The sequence below is a fragment of the Papaver somniferum genome, chromosome 11 (genome assembly GCF_003573695.1).
Source record: "Papaver somniferum cultivar HN1 chromosome 11, ASM357369v1, whole genome shotgun sequence".
NCBI classification, from domain to species: Eukaryota; Viridiplantae; Streptophyta; class Magnoliopsida; order Ranunculales; family Papaveraceae; genus Papaver; species Papaver somniferum.
This window is the reverse complement of record NC_039368.1, coordinates 40,499,068-40,526,044: the sequence shown is the minus strand read 5'-3', so window position 1 is coordinate 40,526,044 and position 26,977 is coordinate 40,499,068. Positions and strand designations below refer to the sequence as shown.

General features: G+C 41.8%; 2 protein-coding genes across 6 annotated transcripts; both read left to right on the top strand.

The window, feature by feature from the left end:
• Positions 1-12,503: 12,503 nt before the first annotated feature.
• Positions 12,504-23,557, top strand: LOC113320902 (DDT domain-containing protein PTM-like). Of its 5 annotated transcripts, none has more exons than XM_026568803.1 (11): positions 12,504-14,034; positions 14,150-14,764; positions 15,630-16,698; positions 16,947-17,235; positions 17,335-17,459; positions 17,560-18,014; positions 19,241-19,269; positions 19,943-20,608; positions 20,908-22,251; positions 22,891-23,140; positions 23,246-23,557. In XM_026568803.1, exons 1-9 carry the CDS (start codon positions 12,746-12,748, stop codon positions 21,723-21,725), a joined length of 5,355 nt encoding a protein of 1,784 aa, XP_026424588.1. In that variant the 5' UTR covers positions 12,504-12,745; the 3' UTR covers positions 21,726-22,251; positions 22,891-23,140; positions 23,246-23,557. The 5 variants fall into 5 exon arrangements, with proteins under 5 accessions (XP_026424588.1, XP_026424586.1, XP_026424587.1 ...); XM_026568801.1 differs by having other exon boundaries at positions 22,854-23,140; XM_026568802.1 differs by having other exon boundaries at positions 22,849-23,140.
• A 515-nt stretch (positions 23,558-24,072) lies between these two features.
• Positions 24,073-26,469, top strand: LOC113320903 (protein EARLY RESPONSIVE TO DEHYDRATION 15-like). Its single transcript, XM_026568804.1, has 3 exons — positions 24,073-24,229; positions 25,546-25,932; positions 26,054-26,469. Exons 2-3 carry the CDS (start codon positions 25,575-25,577, stop codon positions 26,215-26,217), a joined length of 522 nt encoding a protein of 173 aa, XP_026424589.1. The 5' UTR covers positions 24,073-24,229; positions 25,546-25,574; the 3' UTR covers positions 26,218-26,469.
• Positions 26,470-26,977: the final 508 nt, after the last annotated feature.

Genomic DNA, 26,977 nt, shown 5'->3' with positions numbered 1-26,977 from the left:
AATCCTAGCCGTCCAAGGTCGCCAAACAACGCATGGTAACCTTTTGCCCAAAACCCTAGTTTTGGCCACGCCAAACCGCGCCAAGGCATGCCATGCCACATGTGCCAATGGAATGCCAACCACCTTGCCGCGCCATACCATGCCGACCCTCCCCATGCGGCTACCATAACGAAGGCGTGCGACGATCAACGACCACCCTTCCATCATAGATGCAAATCCTAGCCGTCCAAGGTCGCCAAACAACGCATGGTAACTTTTGGACCAAAACCCTAGTTTTGGCCACGCCAAACCGCGCCAAGGCATGCCAACCACCTTGTCGCGTCATACAATGCCAGCCTTCCCTATGCGGCTACCAAAACGAAGACATGCATCAATCAACGACCACTTTTTCATCTAAGATGCAGATCTTAGGCGTCCAAGGTTACCAGCTAACGCATGACAACCTTTGGCCCTAGTTTGCTCGCGCCTAAACAAAGCCAAAATCCTAACTTTTGGCCGCGCCTAAACTTGGCCATATTAAATCCATACTGATCATACTTTCATGCCACTGGATACCAAACGAAAGGTTGCAATAATCAACGGCTACCTTCCTCTTAAGATGCAAAATCTCGACCGTTAAAGGTCACCACCGAGCCGGAAAGTCTCCCAAGCTCAACTTTCCAGACAACAACAACATGCTACATGTTTTCCACGAAAACACTCGAGACATCAACACATGTCACAAAATGGGGGATGCTCATTGGGTATTGGTTTGGCGGTTTACAGCGTGCGGCGTACACTACGCTCATTATAAGAAAGTATCATAAGGATGAGGTGGTTAGTAAAACAGGTAGTAACGGTGAAATGCTTTCTTTTATGGAACATCAATTCCAAGCGTTACCGGTTACCACCTCCTCCCATTTACTCACCAGTTTTCCATTTCCTAAGGAGACCAGAGTACGTTTCACTTCTACTTGTATAAAATGCATTACCTATTTCCACCGAACAACAAGTTCGGGTCAGGAGCATACAACACTCAGAAAACGTTTGCTAGCTTTCCCATCTGTTAGCTTCCCACTTTCTGATACAAGTCACAAAACAACTACTCTTCCAGAATCAACTATTCTGGTCTCAACACTCTCTTCGCTTGCCTCCCCAAAACCAACCCTTCTCCTCCTCTTTGTGACCGAAGCAAGTCTGGAACGACCATTTCTTGGTTTAGGCCGGATTTGTACAGATTGATCTCTCGAATCTAAAGTACTCCCTTGCGGTACATTGTTTAGGGTTTAGACTCGTTTCTCACCCACACGCCCGAAATTACCGGAATCAGCAAAAACCGTTTTCACCCTCAAACAATTGGCGACCACAGTGGGAGGTCAATCTCTTGGTTCCAATACCAATTTCAGAACACGTTTCTCTAACTTTGGAAGATGGTCGGTTTTAGGGCTGAATTCGTGTCCTCAAGTTCCACTCAGGAAAACGGCAAGGTTTCCTCCCTCAACGCAACGCGCAACAACGCAATCGACGAAGGAATTCCAAGGCTGACTGACTTGGTGCGGATTCAGAAGATCTACACCAAGAATATGGGTCTGATGAAAGATGCAATCAACATCATACTGGATTTCCTCATCAACTTAACGACAGAATCGAACGATTCACTTGCCCCGGAAACTCCAGGACTGGGGACTAACATCCCAAACGATCACTCCCAAGTCAACAACTTCACTACTAACCAGAAAACAGTAGGCCAGGAAGCGGCCTCCCTGGTGGAGAATCTATGTGAACTCTTACATCTTTCAAAAGATCAACGGATGGATACGTTCACCGCCATCAATCGAACAACGTTAAATGCGTCCTTGATTTCTTCACGCTTGGAAACGTCAAGAACACCAGAGATGTCCATCAACAATATCACGTTTACCGACGACGAAATGATGGCAGAGGAAGGACATAACCTGGCCCTACACGTTACAACTCGTATCAAGGATGTGGAATTCAAAAGGGCTCTCATCGACACGGGAGCATCTTCCAACGTTGTTACCCTCAGGACGCTCAGAACGGCCAGGATACGGCCGAATGAAGTCGTGCGATAGTCCACTACAATGACCAATTTCGAAGGCAACCAAACCAGCACGTATGGGTACGTCAACTTGAATTTATCAATATGGCCCGTCCAGTCAAAAGTAAGGTTCGAGGTAATCGAAAAGGAGCCAGATTACCACATGATACTGGGAAAACCATGGCTCCACGATAACGTAATCATTCCTTCGACGTATCACCAGTGCTTGAAAACCATGTTAAACGGAGAAGTCGTTCGCATCGCCTCATCATTATCTCCTTATGCGCCAATCTGCGGCATGGAGATTTTTGAGCCAAGAAAGGGCCTGCAGGCCACAACCAACAAGGCTCACCACACTCCACTGCCAAAGTGGACGTCCATTGAAGAAACCGATTGTCCTGCACCGCTTCATGGAGAAACCCGGTCTCACATCACCCCTTCGAAAGAGAGACTCGCCAGCCTCCACCCGCCAAACCGGAGTGCGGCTTACACCCATACCAAGCGAGGACGAGATTTTATCATGGGTCACGATGAAAAAAGGGAAAACTGTATATCAGCGCCGCTATTAGCAATTAACAGAAGAGACTACCGCATAGTCTCTCCGCCTAATGGAACACAAACGTAATAACGAGCCACAAGAGGAAGTACCTGATGCACCACGACAACTACAAAACGGGACCAACTCTACCATGGACGAACTTGAGGTTGTTAATGTCGGGAGTGAATAATCTCCGTGACCCATCTCGATCAGCTCGACTCTGTGGGTGGACGAACGCGTAAAGCTGGTAGACCTTCTCAAGGAATATCAAGACGTATTCGCATGGACATACGAGGAAATGCCTGGCTTGGACGAGAAGCTAGTCACTCATCATTTACACGTGATACCCGGGTCCAAACCGGTCAAGAAAACCCCGATAAAATTCCGGCATGATGTAGAAAAACATATTAAGGTAGAGATTCAAAAGCTACCAGCGGCTGGTTTCATCAAACCGATTCACCACCCCACTTGGTTGACCAACGTAGTTTCGGTAAAAAAGAAGAATGTCCAGATTAGGTGATGTGTCGATTTTAGGGATTTGAACAAATGTTTCCCTAAAGATGACTTTCCGCTCCCCAACATTGACATGCTAGTAGACGCCACCAGTGGACATGGCATGTTCTCTTTCATGGATAGATACAACGGCTACAACCAAATAAAGATGTACGAACATGATGCAAGTAAGACGGCTTTTCGAACTCCTCTTGGAAACTTTTACTACACTGTGATGCCCTTCGGTTTGGAAAACGCTGGCGTCACATACCGACGCACCATGACCACCATTTTTCACGATATGATGCATAAGCAAGTCGAAGATTATGTAGATGACATAGTGGTTAAGTCAAAAACTCGGGAAGCCCATGCAGGAATTCTGCGACAGGTATTCGAAATATGTCGCGAGTACAAACTGAAGATGAATCCATTGAAGTGTGCTTTTGGTGTCTCTTCGGGCAAGTTCCTAGGTTTCCAAGTGACTGCCGAGGGAATTAAAGTTGACCCAGTCAAAACACAAGCCGTCCTTACAATGCCACCACCACGAACCATGAAAGAACTCCAGAGTTTCATGGGTAAAATAAACTACATTCGCCGCTTCATACCAGGATTGGCTCAACTTGTTGCTTCGTTTACCCCCTTACTGAAGAAAGGAGCAAGCTTCGTCTGAATCACACTACAACAAGAAGCGTTCCGGAAGATTCAACAAACATTATCTTCCTCAGCCATCATGAAATCTCCCATACAAGGAAGACCGCTACACCTCTACACTGCCTTTAGTGACACTGCTGTCGGAGCTCTCCTCGCTCAAGAAGATGACGAAGGGATTGAGCATCCCATCTACTACTTCAGTCGGACTTTAAGAGATGCCAAACTCAGATATCCCGAAGCAGAAAATGCGTGCTTAGATTTCATCCACTCCATCCAGAAATTCAGGCATTACCAGCTTTCCAATAAAGTGGTGCTTATATCTAAGTCCGATCCTCTGAAGTTCCTCCTCTCAAAACCGACCCTAATGGGAAGATCGGTAATGGCTCCTCCAAATGTCAGAGTTCGACATAACATGCGCTTCCCCGAGAGCCATCAAAGGGCAAGTAGTTGCGGATTTACTGGGGGAGTTTCCGGGAGAGAATACCATGACGCTACACGAGGACCTCTCTGGAGACTTTCCAGAAATCTCTTTCATCCAAGAAGAAACGTGGCTACTATTCTTCGACGGCTCCTCTATTACTAACAACGGTATTGGAGGAGCAGGTGTGGTTCTAGTATCCCCGGCCGGTGAAGTATTCTCGCACTCCTTCAAGCTAGACTTCCCCTGCACTAACAATTCAGCAGAATATGAAGCCTTTCTCATAGGACTGTCCTTGGCTAAACGAGCTGGAGCCACACGTATAGAAATAAGAGGGGATTCTGAATTACTTTTCAACCAAGTGAACGGAGTATACGCACTGAAGGAAGTAACCTTGGCCCCATACAGAGCGGAGGCATAAAAACTGCTAAACTACTTCGCCGACGCGACCATAACGCATATTGGGTGCAGCGGCAACCAACACACTGATTGCCTAGCCACGCTAGCATCAAAACTGCAATTTGAAGGTTTTGAGGAAACCCTGACAGTGAAGAGACGAACCGTCGCTTCAACATGGCTTTCACAACCCGAAGAGGATGAAGCTGGCGACTGGAGAACACCAATTATCCAAGAGTTTAGCAGCTCTCTTTTCCAGGGAAAGGTCAGTCTCAAAACCTTATAAAATTTCTTCATGGTACGAGGGGTGCTATATCATCGAAATCCAGACGGTTCCTTGTCAAGATGTCTTGGAAGGGGAGAAGCACAACAACAATTCAACCGCGTCCATGATGAAATCTGTGGGAAAACATTAGTGGTAACACTCTATCGCCGTTTGCAACGCCTTGGCTAATACTGGCCAGAAATGGAGGCTCGATCTGGGTTACTTAAAAGAACCTGTTCCAACTGTCAAGCGCCACCACATCAATTAGAAGTTTTTAATATCGGTCACGCTGGGGACTGGCAGGAGCCACATATCAGTTACCTTCACGACAACGTACTCCCCATCAATAATAAGGATGCAGCCAAAATAAAACAAAGGTCCGAGAGATTCGTATTCCACGAAGGAATCTTATATCGTAAGAGCTTTGGAGGAAGTTTGCTACGATGTTTGAATGAAGCAGAAATCCCAATCATGCTGAAAGAGATGCACGAAGGCGAACACCAAGGAAAACGGAAATTATTTCTTCAGATACACGAGAAATACTACTGGCCAACCATGGAGGATGATGCAACTGTTTTCGTCCAGGGATGCAAAAAATGCCAAATTCACGGAAACCTTATCCATGTACCATCGACTCCCCTGCATTCGATAAGCAGTCCGTGGCCCTTTCACAGTCGGGGACTCGATATCATTGGAAAGATCAATCCGCCGTCCTTAAAGCATCACGAGTACATAATAACAGCAACCGAATATTCACCAAATGGGTCGAAGCCATGCCTTTACGAGGGACGAATGGAACCACAATCGCGACATTCATTAAGGAGTACATTATCTGCCGATTTGGTGTGCCTAAACATATCATCACCGACAACGACACTCCTTTCGCAAACAAGCAAGCACGGGAGTTACTCGAAGAATTCGAAATTAAGCAAGTCTTCTCCACCGTGTGCTACCCCCAAGAGAACGGACAGGCTGAAAGCACCAACAAAACTCTGAGCCGAATCCTCAGTCGGACAGTGCATGATAATCCTCGAACATGGCATGAGAAATTGCCAATGGCGCTCTGGGCGTACCGGATATCACCAAGAAGTTCCACTGGGGCCTCTCCCTACTCCCTTGTTTACGACGCAGACGCCATCCTCCCAGCAGAAGTTAAAATCCCATCCGCTAGGATTGCCGAAGCAAGCGGAGTTCGATGGAATGAAGCTGAAGCATTGAGCTTCAGAGTCGCAGAATTGGACACTGTAGATTCCAGAAGATCCAAGGCGGAAGAACACGCACAAGCATACAGAAATAGGGTTTCCATAGCATATAAAAAACCCGTGAAGCCTCAGGTTTTTCAAGTGGGAGATTTGGTACTGAAGACTGCCAAACACATTCCGCAAGACGCGTCCGCACCAAAATTCTCCGCAAAGTGGGAAGAGCCTTATATACTCACAAAAGCGTACAACAGTGGGTACTACAAGGTCATTAAAGAAGACGGGGGAAAACTGGAAGTAGTCATCAACGGAAAGTGGCTTAAGGCATACTACACCTGACCACCACCTCGCGCCTCGCCGTATCATAAACACGGATAGCCAGGCATCTTTCCACTTTTCTTCCACATCTCAAATATCAAGTTTCTTTTCCTTTGTTTGATTGAAGTAAATCGATAAAATTCTCTTATTCTTTTAAAAAAAATACAAAAAAAAAAAGAAAAAGAGAGAGAGCAAAAACAAGCTTAAAACCCAGAAAGAAACCAAACATCTCATAACCACATAACTCAGAAAAGCCCATCCAACAGATTGTAATCCCTCGAAAGCATCATCTTTAATCGGCTTTGATACCTTTCAGTCCTACTCTTCAAGTTCCGGATTGACTCTTCCACCTTATGTGACTCCATGGCCAGAGATTTCTCCTCTTCCAGAATAGCTTTCGTAGCAGGGACTATGCCAGCAAGAATACTGGCTCTGCGACTTTCACAATATCAAGACGATGTCGCAACCAACTAATGTGATTCACAGGTAGACACCATATTCTACCACTTTTGAATAGTTGATTCCGCGACAACACGGATAGACATACTCTCCATTTAGACGACCATCGGCAAGAGACAATTCACTATGGTAACTAAAGAGGACGAACAATATTGCACCACACTCTCGGTGGCGATGTGGCCATATATCTTCCATATCTTTGTGTAAAGAGTCACGAATTCTTTCCGCACCAGAAACCCACCGACGTTTCGGTAGTTAGAGGAAAGACACCTCGTGCGGGTTCCGAACAACAAACCTGCATTGGGATACTCATGATAAGAAATTCCTAAGTCGGAGTTCTCCAGATATGCAGTAGCTGGTGGGATCGGGCTTGAAGGAAAAGGGGTAACCAAATCATCTTCATCAATGATGGTAACGCACGCTCCGACAGGATATCTCTACACAAAAGAGAACTTTTGTCATTCATCGGTAAACAATGAAACACCTGTTGATCAATAAAAACATACTGGTATAATCTTCTTGACTCGAATGACCCGGATGGGGGAATTGTTGCAAGAGTCAGGCCTCACGCGTTTGACTGGAGAATCTAGCTGGCTCGAGGATGATTCACTTCTGATCGACATGATGAAGAGAGGTGGACTCAACAAGAGGAAATCTTTGTTGTAAAACTGGGAACACGATGCAACTTCACCGGCATAAATACTGTGGAAACCCTAAAGGAAGAAAGATAAACACAGACTGAATAAGCGGAACGTGATTACATCACGACCTGGAAATCAGCCTCAAACGAAACCCCTCATCAAAAACCCTAATGAAAGCCAAACGAGACAGGAGGGCGTGATACTTTGATATTTGAATGAGGAAAGGACTTCCTATTCGAGTCAAGTAAGGAAAAGAGGCAATCGGGCGCGCAAGGAAAAATCACTACCATGTCAAGCCGTCCGCGCATGCTTTGCCTCACCAAACCGTGTCATGCCTTGCACCACCATCCGCTTGCCTCGCCAAACCGCGTCATGCCTTACACCATCTTGCCGCGCCAACACCAACAAACTCGCCAAGCCAGCGTCACAATGTTCCCTAACCAAGCCAAGGTGATGCATGGCCAGACTAAGCTGACGATTTTCGTCTCACCACTCCATGGTCTGCACCACCAGTACAATTTATGCAAGGCCGGCAACACGGGAAGCACAAACACTCTTTACCTCTCGAAAAAGGTTAGTCGGACCTTCCTGACCATCTTTTCACGACTTGTTGTTTCGATTTTTGTCTTAGCCTGTCACCATCTTATGCTTACCTCGCAACGATGCTGCCGTTCCGAGCTAAGCAGGGGATTTAATATTGATGGTGGTTTTTAGCTTAGGGTTAAAATCGTAAAACCGCGCATCTGACATAACGTCACTACGATCATTAGCACATTTATTGAATCGATCAACATTCCTCCGTAAGAATTACCAGAGTACCTTTTTTTTATGTGTCATGTTCCACGACAGAACCCTTAACATTGACCGACATCATCTATGCCAAACCCTAATTCTCATGCTACCGCGCCAAGGCATGCCAACCATGCCAGCCGCACCACTGTGCCAATGGAAAACCATGCCAGCCACATTCTCCGCGCCAAGGCATGCCAACCATGCCAGCCGCACCACTGTGCCAATGGCAAACCATGCCAGCCACATCTCCGTGCCAAGGCATGCCAACCATATCATCCACACCACTGTGCCAATGGAAAACCATGCCATCCACATCTCCGCGCCAAGGCATGCCAACCATGCCAGCCGCACCACCGTGCCAATGGCAAACCATGCCAGCCACATATCCGCGCCAAGGCATGCCAACCATGCCAGCCGCACCACTGTGCCAATGGCAAACCATGCCAGCCACATCTCTGCGCCAAGGCATGCCAAGCATGTCAGACACACCACTGTGCCAATGTAAAACCATGCCAGCCACATCTTCACGCCAAGGCATGCCAAGCATGCCAGCCGCACCACTGTGCCAATGACAAACCATGTCAGCCACATCTACGTGCCAAGGCATGCCAACCATCCCAGTCGCACCACTATGCCAATGGAAAACCATGCCAGCCACATCTCCGCGCCAAGGCATGCCAACCATGCTAGCCGCACCATGCGCCAATGGCATGCCAAACCCTTGGCCCCACCATGCCAAGCCAACCGCACCTTGCCTTGGCCCCAACCATGCTAGCCGCACCATGCGCCAATGGCATGCCAAACCCTTGGCCCCACCATGCCAAGCCAACCGCGCCTTGCCTTGGCCCCAACCATGCTAGCCGCACCATGCGCCAATGGCATGCCAAACCCTTGGCCCCACCATGCCAAGCCAATCGCACCTTGCCTTGGCCCCACCATGCCAAGCCGTCCGTGCCAAACCCTTGTCCCCACTATGCCAAGCCATCCGCGCTATTGGCCTTGGCCCCACCATGCCGGCCTTCCCTATGCGGCTACGAAAACGAAGGCGTGCGACGATCAACGACCACCCTTCCATCCTAGATGCAAATCCTAGCCGTCCAAGGTCGCCAAACGACGCATGGTAACCTTTGGCCCAAAACCGTAGTTTTGGCCACGCCAAACCGCGCCAAGGCATGCCATGCCACATGTGCCAATAGCATGCCTACCACCTTGTCGCGCCATACCATGCCGGCCTTCCCTATGCGGATACCAAAACAAAGGCCTGCGACGATCAACGACCACCCTTCCATCCTAGATGCAAATCCTAGCCGTAAGGTTGCCAAACAATGCATGGTAACCTTTGGCCCAAAACCCTAGTTTTGGCCACGCCAAACCGCGCCAAGGCATGCCATGCCACATGTGCCAATGGCATGCCAACCACCTTTTCGCGCCATACCATGTCGGCCTTCCCCATGCGGCTACCAAAACAAAGGCGTGCGACAATCAACGGCCACCCTTCCATCCTAGATGCAAATCCTAGCCATCCAAGGTCGCAAAACAACGCATGGTAACCTTTGTCCCAAAACCCTAGTTTTGGCCACGCCAAACCGCGCCAAGGCATGCCATGCCACATGTGCCAATGGCATGCCAACCACCTTGCCGCGGCATGCCATGCCGGCCTTCCCTACTCGGCTACCAAAACGAAGGCGTGCAACGATCAACGACCACCCTTCCATCCTAGATGCAAATCCTAGCCGTCCAAGGTCCAAAAAACACATGGTAACCTTTGGCCCAAAACCCTAGTTTTGGCCACGCCAAACCGCGCCAAGGCATGCCATGCCACATGTGCCAATGACATGCCAACCACCTTGCCACGCCATACCATGCCGGCCTTCTCCATGCGGCTACCAAAACGAAGGCGTGTGACGAACAACGGCCACCCTTCCATCCTAGATGCAAATCATAGCTGTCCAAGGTCGCCAAACAACGCATGGTAACCTTTTGCCCAAAACCCTAGTTTTGGCCACGCCAAACCGCGCCAAGGCATGCCATGCCACATGTGCCAATGGCATGCCAACCACCTTGTCGCGCCTTACCATGCCAGCCTTCCCTATGCGGCTACCAAAACGAAGGCATGCATCAATCAACAACCACTTTTTCATCTAAGATGCAGATCTTAGCCGTCCAAGGTTACCAGCTAACGCATGACAACCTTTGTCCCTAGTTTGGTCGCGCCTAAACAAAGTCAAAACCCTAACTTTTGTCCGCGCCTAAACTGGGCCATATTAAAGCCATACTGATCATACTTTCATGTCACTGGCTACCAAATGAAAGGTTGCAATAATCAACGGCTACCTTTCTCTTAAGATGCAAAATTTCCACCGTTGAAGGTCACCATCGAGCCGAAAAGTCTTCGAAGCTCAACTTGCCAGACAACAACAACATGCTACATGTTTTCCACGAAAACACTCGAGACATCAACACATGTCACAAACTAGGGGATGCTTATTGGGTATTGGTTTGGCGGTTTACAACGTCCGGTGTGCACTACGCTCATTATAAGAAAGTGTCATAAGGATGAGGTGGTTAGTAAATACATGGAGTAATGGTAAAATGATTTCTTTTATGGAACACCAATTCCAAGCGTTACCGGTTACCACCTCCTCCCATTTACTCACCCGTTTTCCATTTCTTAATAAGACCAAAATACGTTTCACTTCGACTTGTATAAATAGGCATTACCTATTTCCACCGAACAATAAGTTCGGGTCAGGAGCATACAACACTCAGAAAACGTTTGCTAGCTTTCCCATCTGTTAGCTTCCCACTTTCTGATACAAGTCACAAAACGACTACTCTTCCAGAATCAACTATTCTGGTCTCAACACTCTCTTCGCTTCCCTCCCCAAAACCAACCCTTCTCCTCCTTTTTGTGACCGAAGCAAGTCTGGAACGACCATTTCTTGGTTTAGGCCGGATTTGTACAGATTGATCTCTCGAATCTAAAGTACTCCCTTGCAGTACATTGTACAGAACGATCATGAAAAACCAGCATCGTTCAGAGCCGAAATGAACACAACCAAAAACTGCATTTGTGAGGAAATAAGCTATGTGACTTCTACTGCATCGATTTATATTTTAATGTTGAGCAGTTCAAGACATCACGCTCACTTAGCAACTAGTAAACCCAGTAGATGTTCGCTAGAGAAGATTCAAAGCCAAAAGCTATCTCTCCTTATGTAGTGGTGTTCCACGCACAATTCTCTAGTATCTGCATTAGAGTATATGATTAAACTTTATTTTTCAATTTTCTGTAAAGACAACTTCATTCATGTGGGGGATTATAGGAAATATGAATTTTGGATATGGCCCCCAATCCATATTGAAGTAGTGAATAAAAATGTGTCTATTCCCAACAGATATATTTGTGAAGATATATCTCGACAGTTACGTCCCAATTGAAGAGAAACTGTTTCGTTAAAACCGTCGTGTTGTTTCAATGCGTTAAAAAACCCTTCTTCCCGAGAAGGAGAAACACAAAAAAAAAATTACTTTGAAAATTTGAAACCTTTTTAGAGTGAGAGAGTTTGTGTTCGCTGATTCGGTTTCATCAATTTTTTGCTAAAAACATCGAGGTATTGTTGGATGCTGGAGACATATACCATTAACCTGTAACAATATACTATACAGGACATTAAATGTCTTAAGTAAAGAGATCATTCTACACAAAAAGTTTGTTTGTTTTTCTACTTTTGTTTTCATTGTTTACTTTGCATCCATATATTTCTCTTTGTTTAGAATTGTGTAAATCAGTGCATGCATCAGATTTAGAGTCTTATTGAAATACAAGTACAGTCTATTTGTAAACTTCATCTCTGATTGGCAATCAAAGTGCTTGATTTTTTGTCTCAAAGAATGTGGTTAAATTGAGACAAAATTGGTACCAAGTAATTGGAACACTTCCAATGGTACGGTAGTAACCAAGATTGATATATAAATTTCCAACAATAACTAAGCTGTAGTCCAACGATGGTCACTCTGGTTAACTCTTTGATCTTCCAGAATAGGAGAGATACGCCAGTCAGGGATTTTGACTTACTGTCCTTTTAGAGGCAGCCCTTTTTGGATGCTCGACTACACTTAATCGCGGTATTTTAAGATTTTTTTTTTTTCTGGCAACTCCAGCGCACCCACTTTGTGTTGCCGTAATTGTTGCCAGCCACTAACGGCAAAGTCTGTTACAGCATCTTTCTTTCCCAAAGTTGAATCAAAATCACTAACCTCCAACTCCCACACTCCTTTTTCATTTCAAACTTTCCCATTTTCTCGACGAGTTAAAAAAAGAAAAGAAAAAAAAACTTTCCCTATTTTCTCTCATCTGTTTGGGGCGTTACTGGATCTTATCCTGCGCACTCTCTACCTCTCCCCAAATCAAAGCACGACTTTATAATTTTCCATTTTTCAGTTTCATTTCCATATAAGTTCGTTTTTCGTTTTTCACCTCGATATAATAATATTACTGCTTATGGAGTCTGCTGATTCAGTTTTCTTGGAAGAAAATGGAGTTGGTGGGTAAGGCAGTGAAGAAAGAATTTCTAGGGTTTGGGATCTTTACTGGTGTAGTAAGATCTTTTGACCCGATTTCTAGGTTATTTAGTATTGTCTATGAAGACGGAGATTCCGAGGAAATGGAATTCGCAGAAGTTTCTCCGTTTATTGTAGAAGAAGAATTAAAGGAGTCTTGTGGCAGTGAATTGATTCAGACGAGAAAACGGGTACGGGAAGAGGAAGAACACGATTTAATTGAAGAAGAAACCCAAGTTAGTGATGGGCGTAATCACGAGGAATTTTCGGAATCCCTAAATAAGAAGGTATGTTTAGTAGGTAAGAATTCCATGGTTAATGTTTCTGTTGATCGTAATGCAACTGATAGTGTAGTTTGTATTCATGATTTGAATGAAAATTTGAAGCTGAGAGAAAATGGTTGTGTTGATTTGGGTTTGAATGAAAATGATGTGAGACAGAGTACTGATGAGTTTGCAAAGAGAGACAATGATTTGAATTATGATTTAGGTTTCTTGGAAGAAATCCAGACAAAGGAATTTAAGGTTGATGAGGATTTTATGAATATTAGGTCAATTGGATTTTCTGAAGTAATCCAAGAGAAGGGTAGTATTGATTTTGGTCAGTATGTGAAGGGAGATGCCGGAGTTGACAGTGAGGAGGATATTGATTTAGGTGGTATATCAAAAAGAGGTGATTCAGTTGATTATGAAATTAGTAGAGCAACTGTTAATAGTATTGTTAAATTTTACCCCAAGACTGTTGAGGAGCGGGGAGGTTTGGATAGTGATTATAAGGAAGAACCTAGAAGTAAGAAAAGGAAAAAATCCTCTGGAAATATGAAAGCTACAACAGAGATGGTGCTCAGAAGGAGTTCTCGTAGAACTAATTCCACTTATTCGCTTCAAAATGTCTTGACGGTGGAAGAATCCTCGGCAGTAGACATATCTCCTGACACTGATAAGATATCTGAAGGCTTACACACAGAAGGATTCACAGAGCAGAACCTTGTACCTTCAAAAATGGAATTGCCACTTTCGTCTAAAAATTTGAACCTAGACGAAATTCATATCTTCGATTTTTTCTCGGTTTATTCCTGCTTAAGGTCATTTAGTGCTATATTATTCTTGAGTCCCTTCAGTTTGGAAGCTTTTGCTGTAGCGGCGAATAGCAAGGTCCCAAATTCCCTTATTGATTCCATTCACGTGTCTATTCTGCGAACTCTGAAGTTGCAGATGGAGTTCCTTTCTAGCGAAGGATCTCAATCTGCTTCCAATTGCTTGAGGTATCCATTTTCTTCCAGAGTTTCTTCTCTCCTTATAATCTGGCGGGATCTCTAACTGTTTTGGCTTATCGGCATGTGTATAGTTTTGTCTAAGCGAATTATGATTTTCTTGTAGGAGTCTTAATTGGGAATTGTTGGACTTAGTTACTTGGCCTGTTTACATGGTTGAGTACCTATTGATTCATGGCTCAGAATTAAAACCTGGTTACGAGCTTAGTCGTTTGAAGCTCTTGAACAGCGATTACTATAAACAGTCTCCAAGCATAAAGCTGGAGATACTTCGTTGTTTATGTGATGATCTACTTGAGGCAGAGGTCATAAGGTTGGAACTCAACAGAAGAAATGTAGCGTCTGAGAACGATGCTGATATCGACCGCATTTCAAACAGTGAGAATCACAAGAAGAGGAAACATCCAGTGAATGGATTGGGTAGTTCTGGCTTGACGGAGGTGATTGTTGATGAAACCAATGACTGGAACAGTGATGAATGCTGTTTGTGTAAGATGGATGGGAGCTTAATATGTTGTGATGGTTGTCCGGCTGCTTATCATTCAAGGTGCGTAGGGGTTGTCAAGGATCTTTTGCCAGAAGGTGATTGGTACTGCCCGGAATGTGTGATGGACAAACATTATTCATCGATGAAGTCATCAAAGTCTCTTCGTGGAGCAGAGCTGCTGGGTGTAGATCCATATGGGCGGCTATTTTTTTCCAGCTGCGGTTACCTATTGGTGTAAGTCAATTGTTTAGAATGTTAATTATTTTTCTTCCACTCATCATAAAATATGCCACCTAGCATCTACCTGAGGCAGTTCTTGGGTGTTATTATCCTTGATATATATGTTATATAAGATAGTTTCTGCTTTCTTGAACCCATTATTGAATTTGGTTTTCTCATTCTGGAAAAGTCTTTCTTTTTTTTTAATGTAGCTTTCTGTATTCGGAAAATGCCTAGCTCTCCGAATATGCCTGTTGGGCACTATCTGTATTATTTATTCTTTTCATTACTATTTTTTTTCTTCAAGTAAAGTCTGTGTCTCCTTTTTTTTGTCTTCCTTGGCTTTTATAATAAAGTTTTTTGCTTGTTATTGTTATTACTTTTTTTGATAAAGTAACATAAGCGTGTTTTTATTGACCCATATATAAAAATAACTAATTTTGCTTCTGCAATGAGATAACTCAGTTGCTTCGCAAGACTAGTACAATTAATGATAACTAATTTTTTTGTTCAAGTTATGAAACATGTGACTTCTTAAAACTAGTTATACAAGAAAAATTCACTATGCGTGTTGCAACACTTTGACATACTAGGCATTTCAGTGTATAATGGTGTATGTGTCACATGCTTTGTACCAGTATCAATGAGTCCAATAATAGACATCACACATAATGATGTTCCTAAGAGAATTAATGAGTGTCCTCTATATTACTCTGTTTCTTTTTAATTTGAAAATTTGTTAGCAGTCATTTTATTAAGCAACTTGACATTATTCTCATAGAGATTTGTCTTGTTTTTCCTTGTTTTTCTATCAGCATCCAAGTCTTGTTTGCTTGTTTCAGACCCGACTCGAATTTTTCACATGTTTTTGTATTTGCAGGTCAGATTCATGCGAGACAGAATCGTCTTACTATTATTACCACAGGGATGATTTAGATGCTGTTATTGAAGTTTTGAGGTCATCGTCTACTCTTTACAGTGGCATAATAAATGCAGTCTCGATAAATTGGAATACTCCTTTTGATTCAAAAGCAAAAGATCGTTTGAATTTTCAGACTCCCACTGTTCACAGAAACCTGATTGTGGATAGTAAACCGAAACCAAGTGAAATTTCTGCCACGAACAAAGTTTTGGATGGTCAAAGCTGCAAGGTTTCTTTGCAGTCTATTGGAAGCCCAGTTTCTTCAGTAGCAGTCCAGGTTAAGGATATGACAAGACCTATTACGAACTCTGAAGGCTCCATTGAAATATCACAAGGTGTTGAAGGCATTCAAATGCCTGTGAAGAATGAGGCAGATTGTTCCAACTACTCTTTTGAAGATCTTAACTACACTGGATCCTTGGAAAATGCTACTCCCAATATTGGGAATCATTCTTTGGAGCCTGCTGCTTCTGCTGTTGAACAAAAACAGAATACTGTAGCTGCAGTTCCTGCATCAGCAAACATGGTGTTTGAAGACGATTTCTATGTTAACTATTATAGTTTGGCACATATATCTGCCTCCATTGCTGGACAGTTATTATCTAAATCTTCAGAAAGCATACCTCAGGACCTAAAGAAATCCGATGAGGAGATTATTGCAAAACAGATGAATCTCATTTCTAAAAGTATGACTAGGTTTAGTTGGTCAAGCATTTATGGACTGCCCATGGATGCTGAGAAAGAAAGCTGCGGGTGGTGTTTTTCTTGCAGATCTACCGATAGCAAGGATTGCTTGTTTAGCATCACCGCTAAACATTCTGTTGCAAAAGGCTTTAGGACCGACTTTTCTTCAATAAAAAATAATGAAAGCCATCTAACTACTGTCATACATCATATCCTTTCCATTGAAGAACGTTTATCTGGTCTACTTTCGGGTCCGTGGCGTAATCCACATTACAGCAAGCATTGGCGTAGAACTGTTACCCAGGCATCCAGTGTTGCATCATTGAGAAATCTGTTAGTTAGTGTAAGTATTTTTTATTTTAATTCACAAGCCCTCTTTCTTAATCTTTAATGAGTCAATTGCATTCTGGGCTGTCTGTTTTGAATAAAAAGTGCCTGTAATCAATTTTACGTCTATAATTGATTATTTTAATGATTATTGTATGAAGATTTATAGTTGTATTTGCCTTCGGTTTGTTCCAAACAACTTTTTTTGAATCACCATTCTCATACTTGTGTTATTGACTCGTTGTTGCAACTCGGAATCTGCAGGTAGAGTCCAATTTGCGTCATATCGCGCTTTCAGCAGATTGGTTCAAAGTGGTTGATTCTGTTGTTACAACGGGGTCTGCTTCTTATGCCATGACCAAAGGTCAGGTGTCTTCTTCAAAGAATGGGGGTGGTAAAAAGCGGGGCAAATTGTCACTTACTGGTACCAATCCAACTGTAAATGGTGGGGGCCGATCAGGCGTATTCTGGTGGAGGGGTGGGCGAGTTTCACGTCAAGTGTTTCACTGCAAGATCTTGCCTCAGTTCTTGGCCGTGAAGAGTGGCCGGCAAGGTCTTTTTTCTTTCCTTACTTTTCATGAAGGAAAAGCTAGTAGCAGTTCTGGTCAAATTAATTAAGGGTTTCTTACGGTATTTATTTTAAATTCTGCAGCTGGCTGTGGTAAAATTCCGACTATTTTGTACCTTGACAATTCGGAATCTGCTAGGAGAATCAGATATACTGCTTGGAGAGCTGCTGTAGAGATGTCAACGACCGTGACACAGCTTGCCTGCCAGGTAAAACAACACCATTTATATATCCAAAAATATTCTCAGGTACATGTCAACCACCATGACACAGCTCGTCTGTTAACTTTAACTTCGTCACTGCTGTCAGGTTAGGGAATTTGACTCGAACATTAGGTGGGATGAGATTGAAAATGCTCAACTTTTATCTCTTATAGACAAGGATTATAAAAAATCATGGAGGCTGTTCAAGAAGGTTACTATTCGAAGGAAGTGCGTCGAAGGAGCAAATGTGAAATATCTGCTTGATTTTGGCAAAAGAAGAACTATTCCGGATTCTGTTATCCAACATGGAGTCATGCTAGAATTATCTGCTAGCGAAAGGAAGAAGTATTGGCTGGATGAGTTACATGTTCCTTTAAGTATTCTGAAGGCGTTTGAAGGGAAAAAACTTGCTCGCATACACAATAAGACTGACTCTGCAGTGCTTCGCGGAGAAGCTGGTAAATTAATTAAAAGGACCTCCAGAAAACAGGGTCTTTCTTATCTCCTGTCGAAATCGGAAAATCACCAATGTGGACAGTGCAAAAAAGATTTGTTGGTCAGGTATTACCCAATTTTTGCTCACGTTACACTATCTATACTCGTTTCACGAATCCCATGCAACAATATTAAAATATTGCAATCCCCCTCACTAGTAAGATTGCTGATTGTTGCTTACACGCTCAATATCTCAACTGGTTTATCTACACTTGTTTAAATCTTGCTGTTCCTAAGAGCATCTCCAATGCAAGGGGTCAAGGTCTTAGAAAAGCATGCCACATATGATTTAAGACTTTTTACACCATAATTTCATCTCCAATGTAAGTGTCAAGGTCATAAAAGGTGATGACATGGCTAAGTGAGGGTAAAGGAGAAAGTTTAAATTAGACTTTCTTCATGACCTTGGGTCATAGATCCACATCATCATTTTGTCTCTAAATTCAAAGAAAAATGGTTGAATAAGACCTTGAGGATTGGAGATGAATTTTAGTTAAAAACTTTTACCTATCATTTTTTGTCATCTAGCAATAACCCACAAGTAAAAAGGTGTACTCCTATGTTGTAAAAGGCGCTAGGCAAGGCAAGGCGCCAAACCTAGCGCCTTTGGCGCCTAGGCGTCGCGGAAAAAATGGAGAATTGCAGAAATGGGCATTTCTTGGCGCCTTGGGCGCCTTTTCTGCTAGGCGCCAGGCCTGCGCTTAGTGCGCCTTTGGTGCCTAGGCACCAAAGGCGCTCGCCGTTTACAATATAGGTGTACTCCACCTAGGATGACCTTGACCCTTTGCATTGGAGATGCTCTAAAGCACTTTGGAGAGCAATATGCTGGCGTAGTGCCAACATTTTGTATATGCTAGGCCCTGAGTTGGGTAGGCCTAAACCTGAGAGTGACAGGCTCAACCTGATCGTGAGTCAGATTGAAATAATCGATCCCTGGTGGCAACCTGGCGACTCTGGCTGATTTGTTGAGCTAACAATTGAACCTGGGTTTGCTCTACTATTAGTACTTGTGCAAACATTTGATTTGTAGGAAAGGCTGAAGAAAATAGATACCGAAGGCATTTTTAAATGTTCTCATTGGATAACTGGAGGAAAGAGAGAGACGATTAACTAATTAAATAAATTTTCTATTTGTTGACCCTTGCAAATTTTTCCCTGTTATGCTCATTAGTTGCATCCTTAAATGCTTCATTTGATAGGCTATGACATCACATTCTATACATGGTTCCCCAAATTGGTCAACAGTGTCTTGTATGTCTCTCACAATCGTCTTTTTTTTTTTTGATTGACAGGGAAGCTGTGAGCTGTAATGATTGCAAAGGTAAGCATTTATTCTTCCATCATTAGATGGGATTCTTCATGTTTTCCCTGTTTCTGGATTTGACCATATTCTCTTTGCATCCATATATTATGATCACTTCCTGAAAGCATGCTGATAATTATGCGTACAAGAGGAAAATCACCAGGAACATGGTTTGTAAGAACTGTATGGAGGTAGTAATTGGACAGTAAATGTGTAGACTATAATATTAGAATGCTGATTTTCCTCTCAAAAATAATGAGGACACTTGTTAAAGTTTTTCGTCCACAATGAGGAAATGATTCACATTAACAATAAAAATTTACTTTCCATTCTGTGGCAAAGTCATCATCACAAATGCTATTTGGTGATGTTCATGGGACCAGTGTTCTGCTAGACTCTTATTGTTGCTATTTTCTTAAAAAATAAATTTGTAGGACTTTCTTGAAGTTTGATTACTGTACAGAATATTTAGGAAGAACACTTTGTGACCATGTTAGTTGCTGCTACTGAATCCAACCATGATTGTTAATGCGGGAGATGATGTGCTTCTTTGATATTTTATTGTCTTTTTAGGTAATTGATAAATGGATATGGTCTTCAAGACTAGTTAATAGTTTTAGTAATTTCAGCATCACTGCTCTTGGTCAAATGAACTATAATGAGTTCTTATTGTTTATATGTTTTCATTCAGGTTTTTTCCATAAAAAGCATTTCAGGAAGCCTAAGGGCAAAACTTCTGCAGATTGTACATATACATGCAACAAGTGCCAGAGCACAAATCATGTGAAAAAACTTGTGAAGAAATTCGTAAAAATTAAAAAGAAAATGAAAAAGGGGAAACCAGTGGCACAGGAGAAAATAACCTCCATATCTGAGCGACCAAGACGTTCTATTCAGAGAGTTAACTATGTCGAATTGCAAAAGAAAGAGCTGGATGGAACCAAAAAGCACACACCAGGTCACCAGAAACAAGGGATCACCAAGAAAAACACACGGGGTCGACCTAGAAAATGGGTCCCAGTGGAACAAAAAATTCAGCCTAAGAAAGTGATCGTGAAGAAGAAAAAACGTGGTCGACCTAAGAAATTGATCAGCAAGAAACATGAAGAAGGTAGATCCAAGAAAGTGGTCTGTTGGCCAAAAGGGAACAGAACACAGATTTATCATGCATTCTGGCTTAATGGTCTTCGGTTTTCAAGCAAACCAAATGATGCTCGTGTCATGGATTTTGGGGAAGGAAGACTACTTCTGCCATCTGAAAATCCAAATGCCCTCTCTACACAACCCATTTGTGGTCTTTGCTTGGAAGCAGAATATACATCCAGATTAATTTATATCAAATGTGAAAAATGCCAAGGTATACGAACTTTATATTCTAATCTACTAGACTTTTCTTTGTGTTTGGGGATTTAGAAACCCTATAGGTTTAAGGTTAAAGATGCTTATATTTGCTAAGCATCCTTTGGTAAGATTTAAATTAATCAATAGGTGTCTTTTAATTGATTTGTGGCTCTTCTATATAGAGCAAAATGAGGCCGTGTACTCGGTTTTAGCCTGTAATCATTGTCTTAAGGTTACCAAATGGTTCCTGGGACTGTTCACATGTTCAGGGTTTATTTTCCTTCTGATTTAACTTACTGTTGTCATGTCACGCAGAATGGTTCCATGGAGATGCTTTTGGGTGCAAAGTGGAAAGCACCACTAAAATTATCGGATTCCGGTGTCATAAATGCCGTGAGAGTAGCCCTCCTGTTTGCCCGCATATGATGGACATAGCAATTTCCTGCAATATCAATGAAGGGGAATGTCGTTCCGGAGCTGAATGTGGTGACAAGGAATTGCCTGATATTGATGAATTTTCTAATGGAAAAGATGAAAGACATGAATTTGCTCCCAGTGATGGTTGTCAGGGTTTGGTTCGCACTTATGTCCGTAAGCCACGATCAGATACACTTCTTCATTCTAATAACAAGGTTAAAAAAGCACTTGAAGTTCCGGATTCTAATAAGTCGATTGATGAAGAAAAGAATGTCATTTCTCCTGACCAGACTCTTATGATAAGTGGCGTTGAATCAAAAGAGGGTACCGAGTCTGTTGAAAAGCAGGAATTACATACTGTAGTTCCAGATTCAGGTCATGAAGATCAAAAGGTAGATACGGTTCTTGACTGTGATGATATTCCTTCGTCCCATGCATGTATGGTTGAATCAGAAAATGAGCAGTTTATATCTGTTGGATCACCTCCTGGAACAGTTAATTTATCTTGCACAACTTCTGAGGATGTCATTGAGAAGGAAGCGCCAGTGGTGGGACATAATGAGGTTGAGGATGGTATTGCTATTACACCTGCTAATCCAGAGATGCCTTTGGCAGTAGGCTTTGGTGCCCCTGCTGAGTTAATGCAACCCGCATCCCCTTCAACATTAACGCAATCCATAAATACAAGAGGAAATCAAGTGTTGACTCATTATTAACTGTTACAGTAGTTGTGGAGCTCCAGATTATTCACAGTAGGCTTAAAATCCAGTGGGAACAAGTATTAAACAGAAATGCTGTTCATTGAGAATTGCTGATAGAAAAATTTCATATGGGATGGAGATTTCCCATCGAGGATTTCTTTCGTTTTTTGGGGGTGGGGGTGGATGTACCAGTAGAGGTCCATTTGATTTTTCTAGCATGGATGCCTTTGAATGCCGTGTTAGGGAAAGCTTGACCACAAGTGGATTGGAATTTCATTGATTTTATAATGACATTATTTTTTTCCATCATGCTGCAGTCAATTTGTTGTGTAAGTTTCAAGTTCACTCTTCCTGCAACTAATACTTTCCATGTAAAAAAAGTAGCACTCCATATCTTCTCGTTAACTCGTTTGCCAATACATGTAAACAATTTACATGATGCCTGTAGCTGAAACTTGAAGCTATAATATTTTATAGTGATAAGTTTTTAAGAATTTAAGGAGTCATCTATGGGGAATCAAAAACTCTCACAATCCACAAGGTACCATCTTATCTCTGACCATGTGTTCGTTTTACATGTTTGGTTCTTGTCTATCTGCTATCTGTTAGAATCTGTTCGGCTGCTTCCAAAGCAGAGATCCGAATACTTCTTTGTTTACATGAGGCATTTTTCGACTACTGTCCTGTATTTCTTGGATCTCCTTTAGCATCCTTTCGGCTGTGTGATATTAATCATTATCCAGTAATTTACTGCAACCATTCTTCATAGTCACAAAAAGTAGTTCTTCAGATGAGTCTCGAGTTCATGACTAAAATTTGCATTTGTTTCACGCGTTTCTTATTATAGCAATGAGTTTCTCTATTCATCATGATTGTGGGTCTGTCTTGGCATCAAGGAATTGTCTCTGCAGCTTTAGCCACATGTTCATTGCTCCTGGACTATTAGCATGTCCGAACTCAAATTTGGCTATGACTTAGACAAGCATTTTTCTTTTATTTGGCTAACAGCTAGAATTGTAGAGGGGTGGGTTAACATAATTTCGTCACCTGTTTTCAGTTAACACATTGTCCTGGCTGCGTGGGTTGGATTCGCTAAGAGGGGTGGGCTTTTCCACTTTTACATGGTTTTTTATGTTAGTGCAGGGATATCTTCTGAAATTTGAGTGTTAAGCTGCTGCAGTTTCTGTATCAAGGACAGATTTTGATGGAGCGAGACTTTTACAATCACTTGTTCCGCATAATGAGACAGAATGGCATATTTCTCTTAAGATTGTGACGTCATAAGGTGCTAGTCCTTTTTCTCAACTGTCTCATGAAGGTTGTTCAAAGCTTGGTACCTTGGAGAATCAGGTTCTGCTCTTCATTCTGCACAGGTGAGGATAATGTTTGTTGTTGTGGTGGATATATGGGATTAAGATTTAATCTCCAAGGTAACTCCAGCTTTACTTGTACAATTCAGTGAACCAAACCACTTTTTTCTTTTGTAAAGAGTAGAATCTGATGCAAATTTTAATTTTGTTTGCCGTGTTTTGCAGAAAATGTTGAGCAAAATCGGGGTTCAAGATGGTTCTTTTTGGGTGTGTAGTCAAGATGTCTCGGTCCTGAAAGAGCTTCGATTCAACACAGAAAGGGAGTTCTACTGGAGAAGATCAAGGAAAACAATGCAATTTTTTTTTATAAAGACAAATATACCTTCGGGCGCATATGTTGCTCATTCTCAACCCTAGTGAAACTGAAGCGTCTCTATAACTATAGAGGTTTCGTTTCTATAACTATAGTTGGTGTTCTGTTTTGTTATGTACGTATATCCTAGGCCTCAGAATGGATCTAGAATACTCTTTCCACAAGCTGACGTTCTCCTTTCCACTTCCCGGCGACCATTTTATTTTCTGTTCTTTCTTGAAAATGCCATTCACAATAGGCAATTCGTGTTTCCCACCCATTTCTCCTAGTTCTCCGCTTCCTGGTCCCCTCGTTTAGGTAAAATAGACTGATTGTCGTGGACAAGAGAATAGACACTGTACTTGGACAGAAAGGAATAATCGGGGAGACATGTCTCGAATTCAGTGTGGACTTGAAGTCCTGAAGAAACGCGTACTGCAAAGCACGTCGTTTCCAAATTCCGAGAAAAGAAAAAACAAGGAAAGAGATTGGATTCCGTCGCTTACTTCAGGTCGGTGATTTTCCCATGTGAATTACCATTCCTGACGTGTGCGAATTGAAAAGCAAAAGTTGGGTTAGCTGTGTAAACTGGTAACCGGCTGTATAAAGCATCCAAATTTGAAGTCAAATGATAAATGACCTATTAGTGCCCGTCCAACTAAGTGGCTCGGAAGCTATTAGGTTCGGTATTGTAACGAACCAAATCAGGTTCGGATTTATAAAATACTGTTCTGTATATAAATAGTCATTTTTAGACCCTGAAAATTCTCAGAGCATTTTTAAAGCGTTTTTGTTCTTCCCGGTGAATTAATTTGATCGGGAAAAGAGATATTTTGTTGCGCTGTTCTTCGTTAAAGGTAACAACAACATCAATTTCTGGAAACAGTTTTGAGTTTAATTGTATGGCTTCGTTTATTATGAATGAAATTTCTGATCCTTGGATTTAAATGAAACTTTTGATGCTGAAAAATGTATTCTGATCCTGATTTAAGCTATCGTTGAAGGAATAGTGTTATCGTGGAAGTAGAATCTTGTCTCTAATAGAACTTATCATTTTACTTATTTGAACATTAAAAGCCGTTTGGTTTAACGTGTGTCTTTTTTAGGCGGCAATTCGAATTGTTTGGTTTTGGTTTAATTCTTATGATCTATGTGATTTTGATCGAGGAACGACTAATATATTGATATATTGGTTGCATATTTGTGATATGGAGGGGTTTAATTTAAAGAATTACTGTAATCTCTGTTTGAAGGAGTTCAGATCTGTAGCTGCAAAGTTATTGGAGAAATAAAATTTAGATCACTTTTGAAAATTGAGTTTTAACCATGTGATTTTCAAATCAGAAAGCATCTGATCGAGTGTTCTTATATGTTTTTCTCCCTGTGTTAGAATCATTTAGGCTCATTATCTTGTTTTAACATTTGATTTTTAGATTGTAATTGCTTCACTGCTTTTTCTTATATTCTGAGATAGTATACTTAAAGAAGGGTGTCTTTTGTATGTGTAAGATAATAATATGTCTCACTTAACTTGTATGGCTTTGTTCAGATTAATTTTGTTGTTGTTGTTGTATTATATTAGGTTTGAGATCACCCAAAACATTAAATTAGGCTATTCATCACTGGTGTTTGGTATACTGGTTCTTTTTTGTTTCTGGTGTTGGCCTAATTTTATGTTAGGTCATATTTCAATTAGGTACTAGTTGTTGATGAAGTTGATTGTTATAAAAATGCTAGATATACTTAGGTCTGGTATATGTTGTGAATGACATGTGCCCTACTCTTTGCTACCAAAATACGGGTTATTACGTTCTGAAAAGATTGATATGCTCTCAGCTACATTAGGTAAAACTATTTTGTTTTGAATGTGAGGTTTTTTCTTTTCTTTGTAGTTAGTTATATTTAAAAAATAATTAGGTATATTGGTCTGTTGGTATATCTAGTACTTCTTTATGCTGTGTTGCACAAAGAAAAATTAACTTGGACTGTAGTCAGGAAACTACCAACTAATAACCATTCCAGAGGGAAAATTGAAATTATTGTTTGTTTATGCTAGCATTGTGATTATGTTGTTGTTACAATAGCTGAACAAACAGTGGTCATCTATCTATTCCATGTAGCGTTTATGAATGAATTAGCTAATGATCCTTCTTTATTTTTTTTCTTCATGTAGCGCTGGAAAACAAGGCAGACAAACAGGAAATGGCGGCAGTGGTGGCAGAACAAAAATCTTCACTGAACCCAGATGCACCCCTCTTTATTCCAGAGGCATTTCGTCATGTGGAGGATTTTTCTCCGGAATGGTGGGATCTAGTGAAGACCTCAACATGGTTCCGTGACTACTGGCTGAACTGCCAGGAGGAAGAAGAAGGTTATTTTTTTGATGAAAATGATAAAAGCGAAATTGCTCATTTGCTTCCCGAGTCATTTGATCTTGGCACTGATGAAGAAGATGAGTTCCCCAACTTGGAAGCCGAGTTAGATGACATGGTCAGGTCTTCTGAAGCTGAAGATTACAAGAACCAACTAGCTCTTGAAAACAGCAAACGATTGAAAAATGGTAACTAAGGTTTTGTTTATCGTTTATTTGCTTACTAAAAATTCAAGTGTCCTTTTTAGGGTTGATAGAATGTCATGTATAGCATATATCTGAATGGTAGATTTGATTTTTATGGAAACAGAGTTGGAGATTGATGAAGCACAGGCACTAATGAAAAATCTGGGTTTGCAAAAATCATCCCCTAGAGCTAGTTCTAAATCTCCAGTTTACCGTGAGAAGGCGACACAGTATGGAAGTCCTAAATGCAGCAGCAGCAGTCCACGTTTCATCCATCAGCCACGTTAAATAGCATCATCTTGTTGTTATCATTTCCTTTTGGATTGCAGGTCAGCTTACTAAATGGTAACGAAGTAAAATAGTTTTTTCAGTTTTCCATTTTTGTATAGAACTACAACTTGCAGCTCTTTGTAATTTTCCCTCAATCATGTTAAAATCTGTTCTTACTTTACTGCTGGTAGAAAGATTCCTAGCAAAAACAATGTAAACAAAAGTTTAAAAGTTAAATGAAAAAAAGAAGAAAGCAAATCCTCGGGCTAAGCACATACTGTTAAGAACTACCGAGGCCTTCCAGTTATTAAGGTTAGAAGTTCTAACCTCAATAACCGGATTCTCTGTATACAGCTTTATCGCCTGAGTGATTGTCAACGAAGGCTGAAGAACAAATCATATATAGGATGTTTGATTACCTCAACAGTAGAAAAGAATAGTCACCAAGTATGTCATACACTGGATGTTTGAGTGACTTCCTTCTGGTGATTAAAAGCCTTATTTTATTTTATTTTTGTTATATCTCAACAGTGGCATCTTGTTGAGTTTTCTTCTCTTCACTGGCTAAAAGCCTTCCATTTCTTTCCTTTTTCTTCTTCTTTTTTTGCTACTAAGAAAAATTTTTTGATTAATTGTTACTAATGTCTTCCTCCATCTATTTGACAATATCTGGAGATAATGATAATAATGACAATAAGATATTGCTTCAACTCTAGCATTTTTTGCTAGATTATGAGCAACATTGTTTCTAGACCTATGAATTAACTTACAAAACCAA

Excerpts from the sequence above, each read along its gene's own strand:
- LOC113320902 (XM_026568803.1), top strand. The coding sequence starts at position 12,746 with ATGGAGTTGGTGGGTAAGGCAGTGAAGAAAGAATTTCTAGGGTTTGGG. Across the intron at positions 18,015-19,240 it reads AAAAAAGATTTGTTGGTCAG|GGAAGCTGTGAGCTGTAATG; the intron begins GTATTACCCAAT and ends TTTGATTGACAG. Across the intron at positions 20,609-20,907 it reads CAAATGTGAAAAATGCCAAG|AATGGTTCCATGGAGATGCT; the intron begins GTATACGAACTT and ends CATGTCACGCAG.
- LOC113320903 (XM_026568804.1), top strand. The coding sequence starts at position 25,575 with ATGGCGGCAGTGGTGGCAGAACAAAAATCTTCACTGAACCCAGATGCA. Across the intron at positions 25,933-26,053 it reads CAGCAAACGATTGAAAAATG|AGTTGGAGATTGATGAAGCA; the intron begins GTAACTAAGGTT and ends TTATGGAAACAG.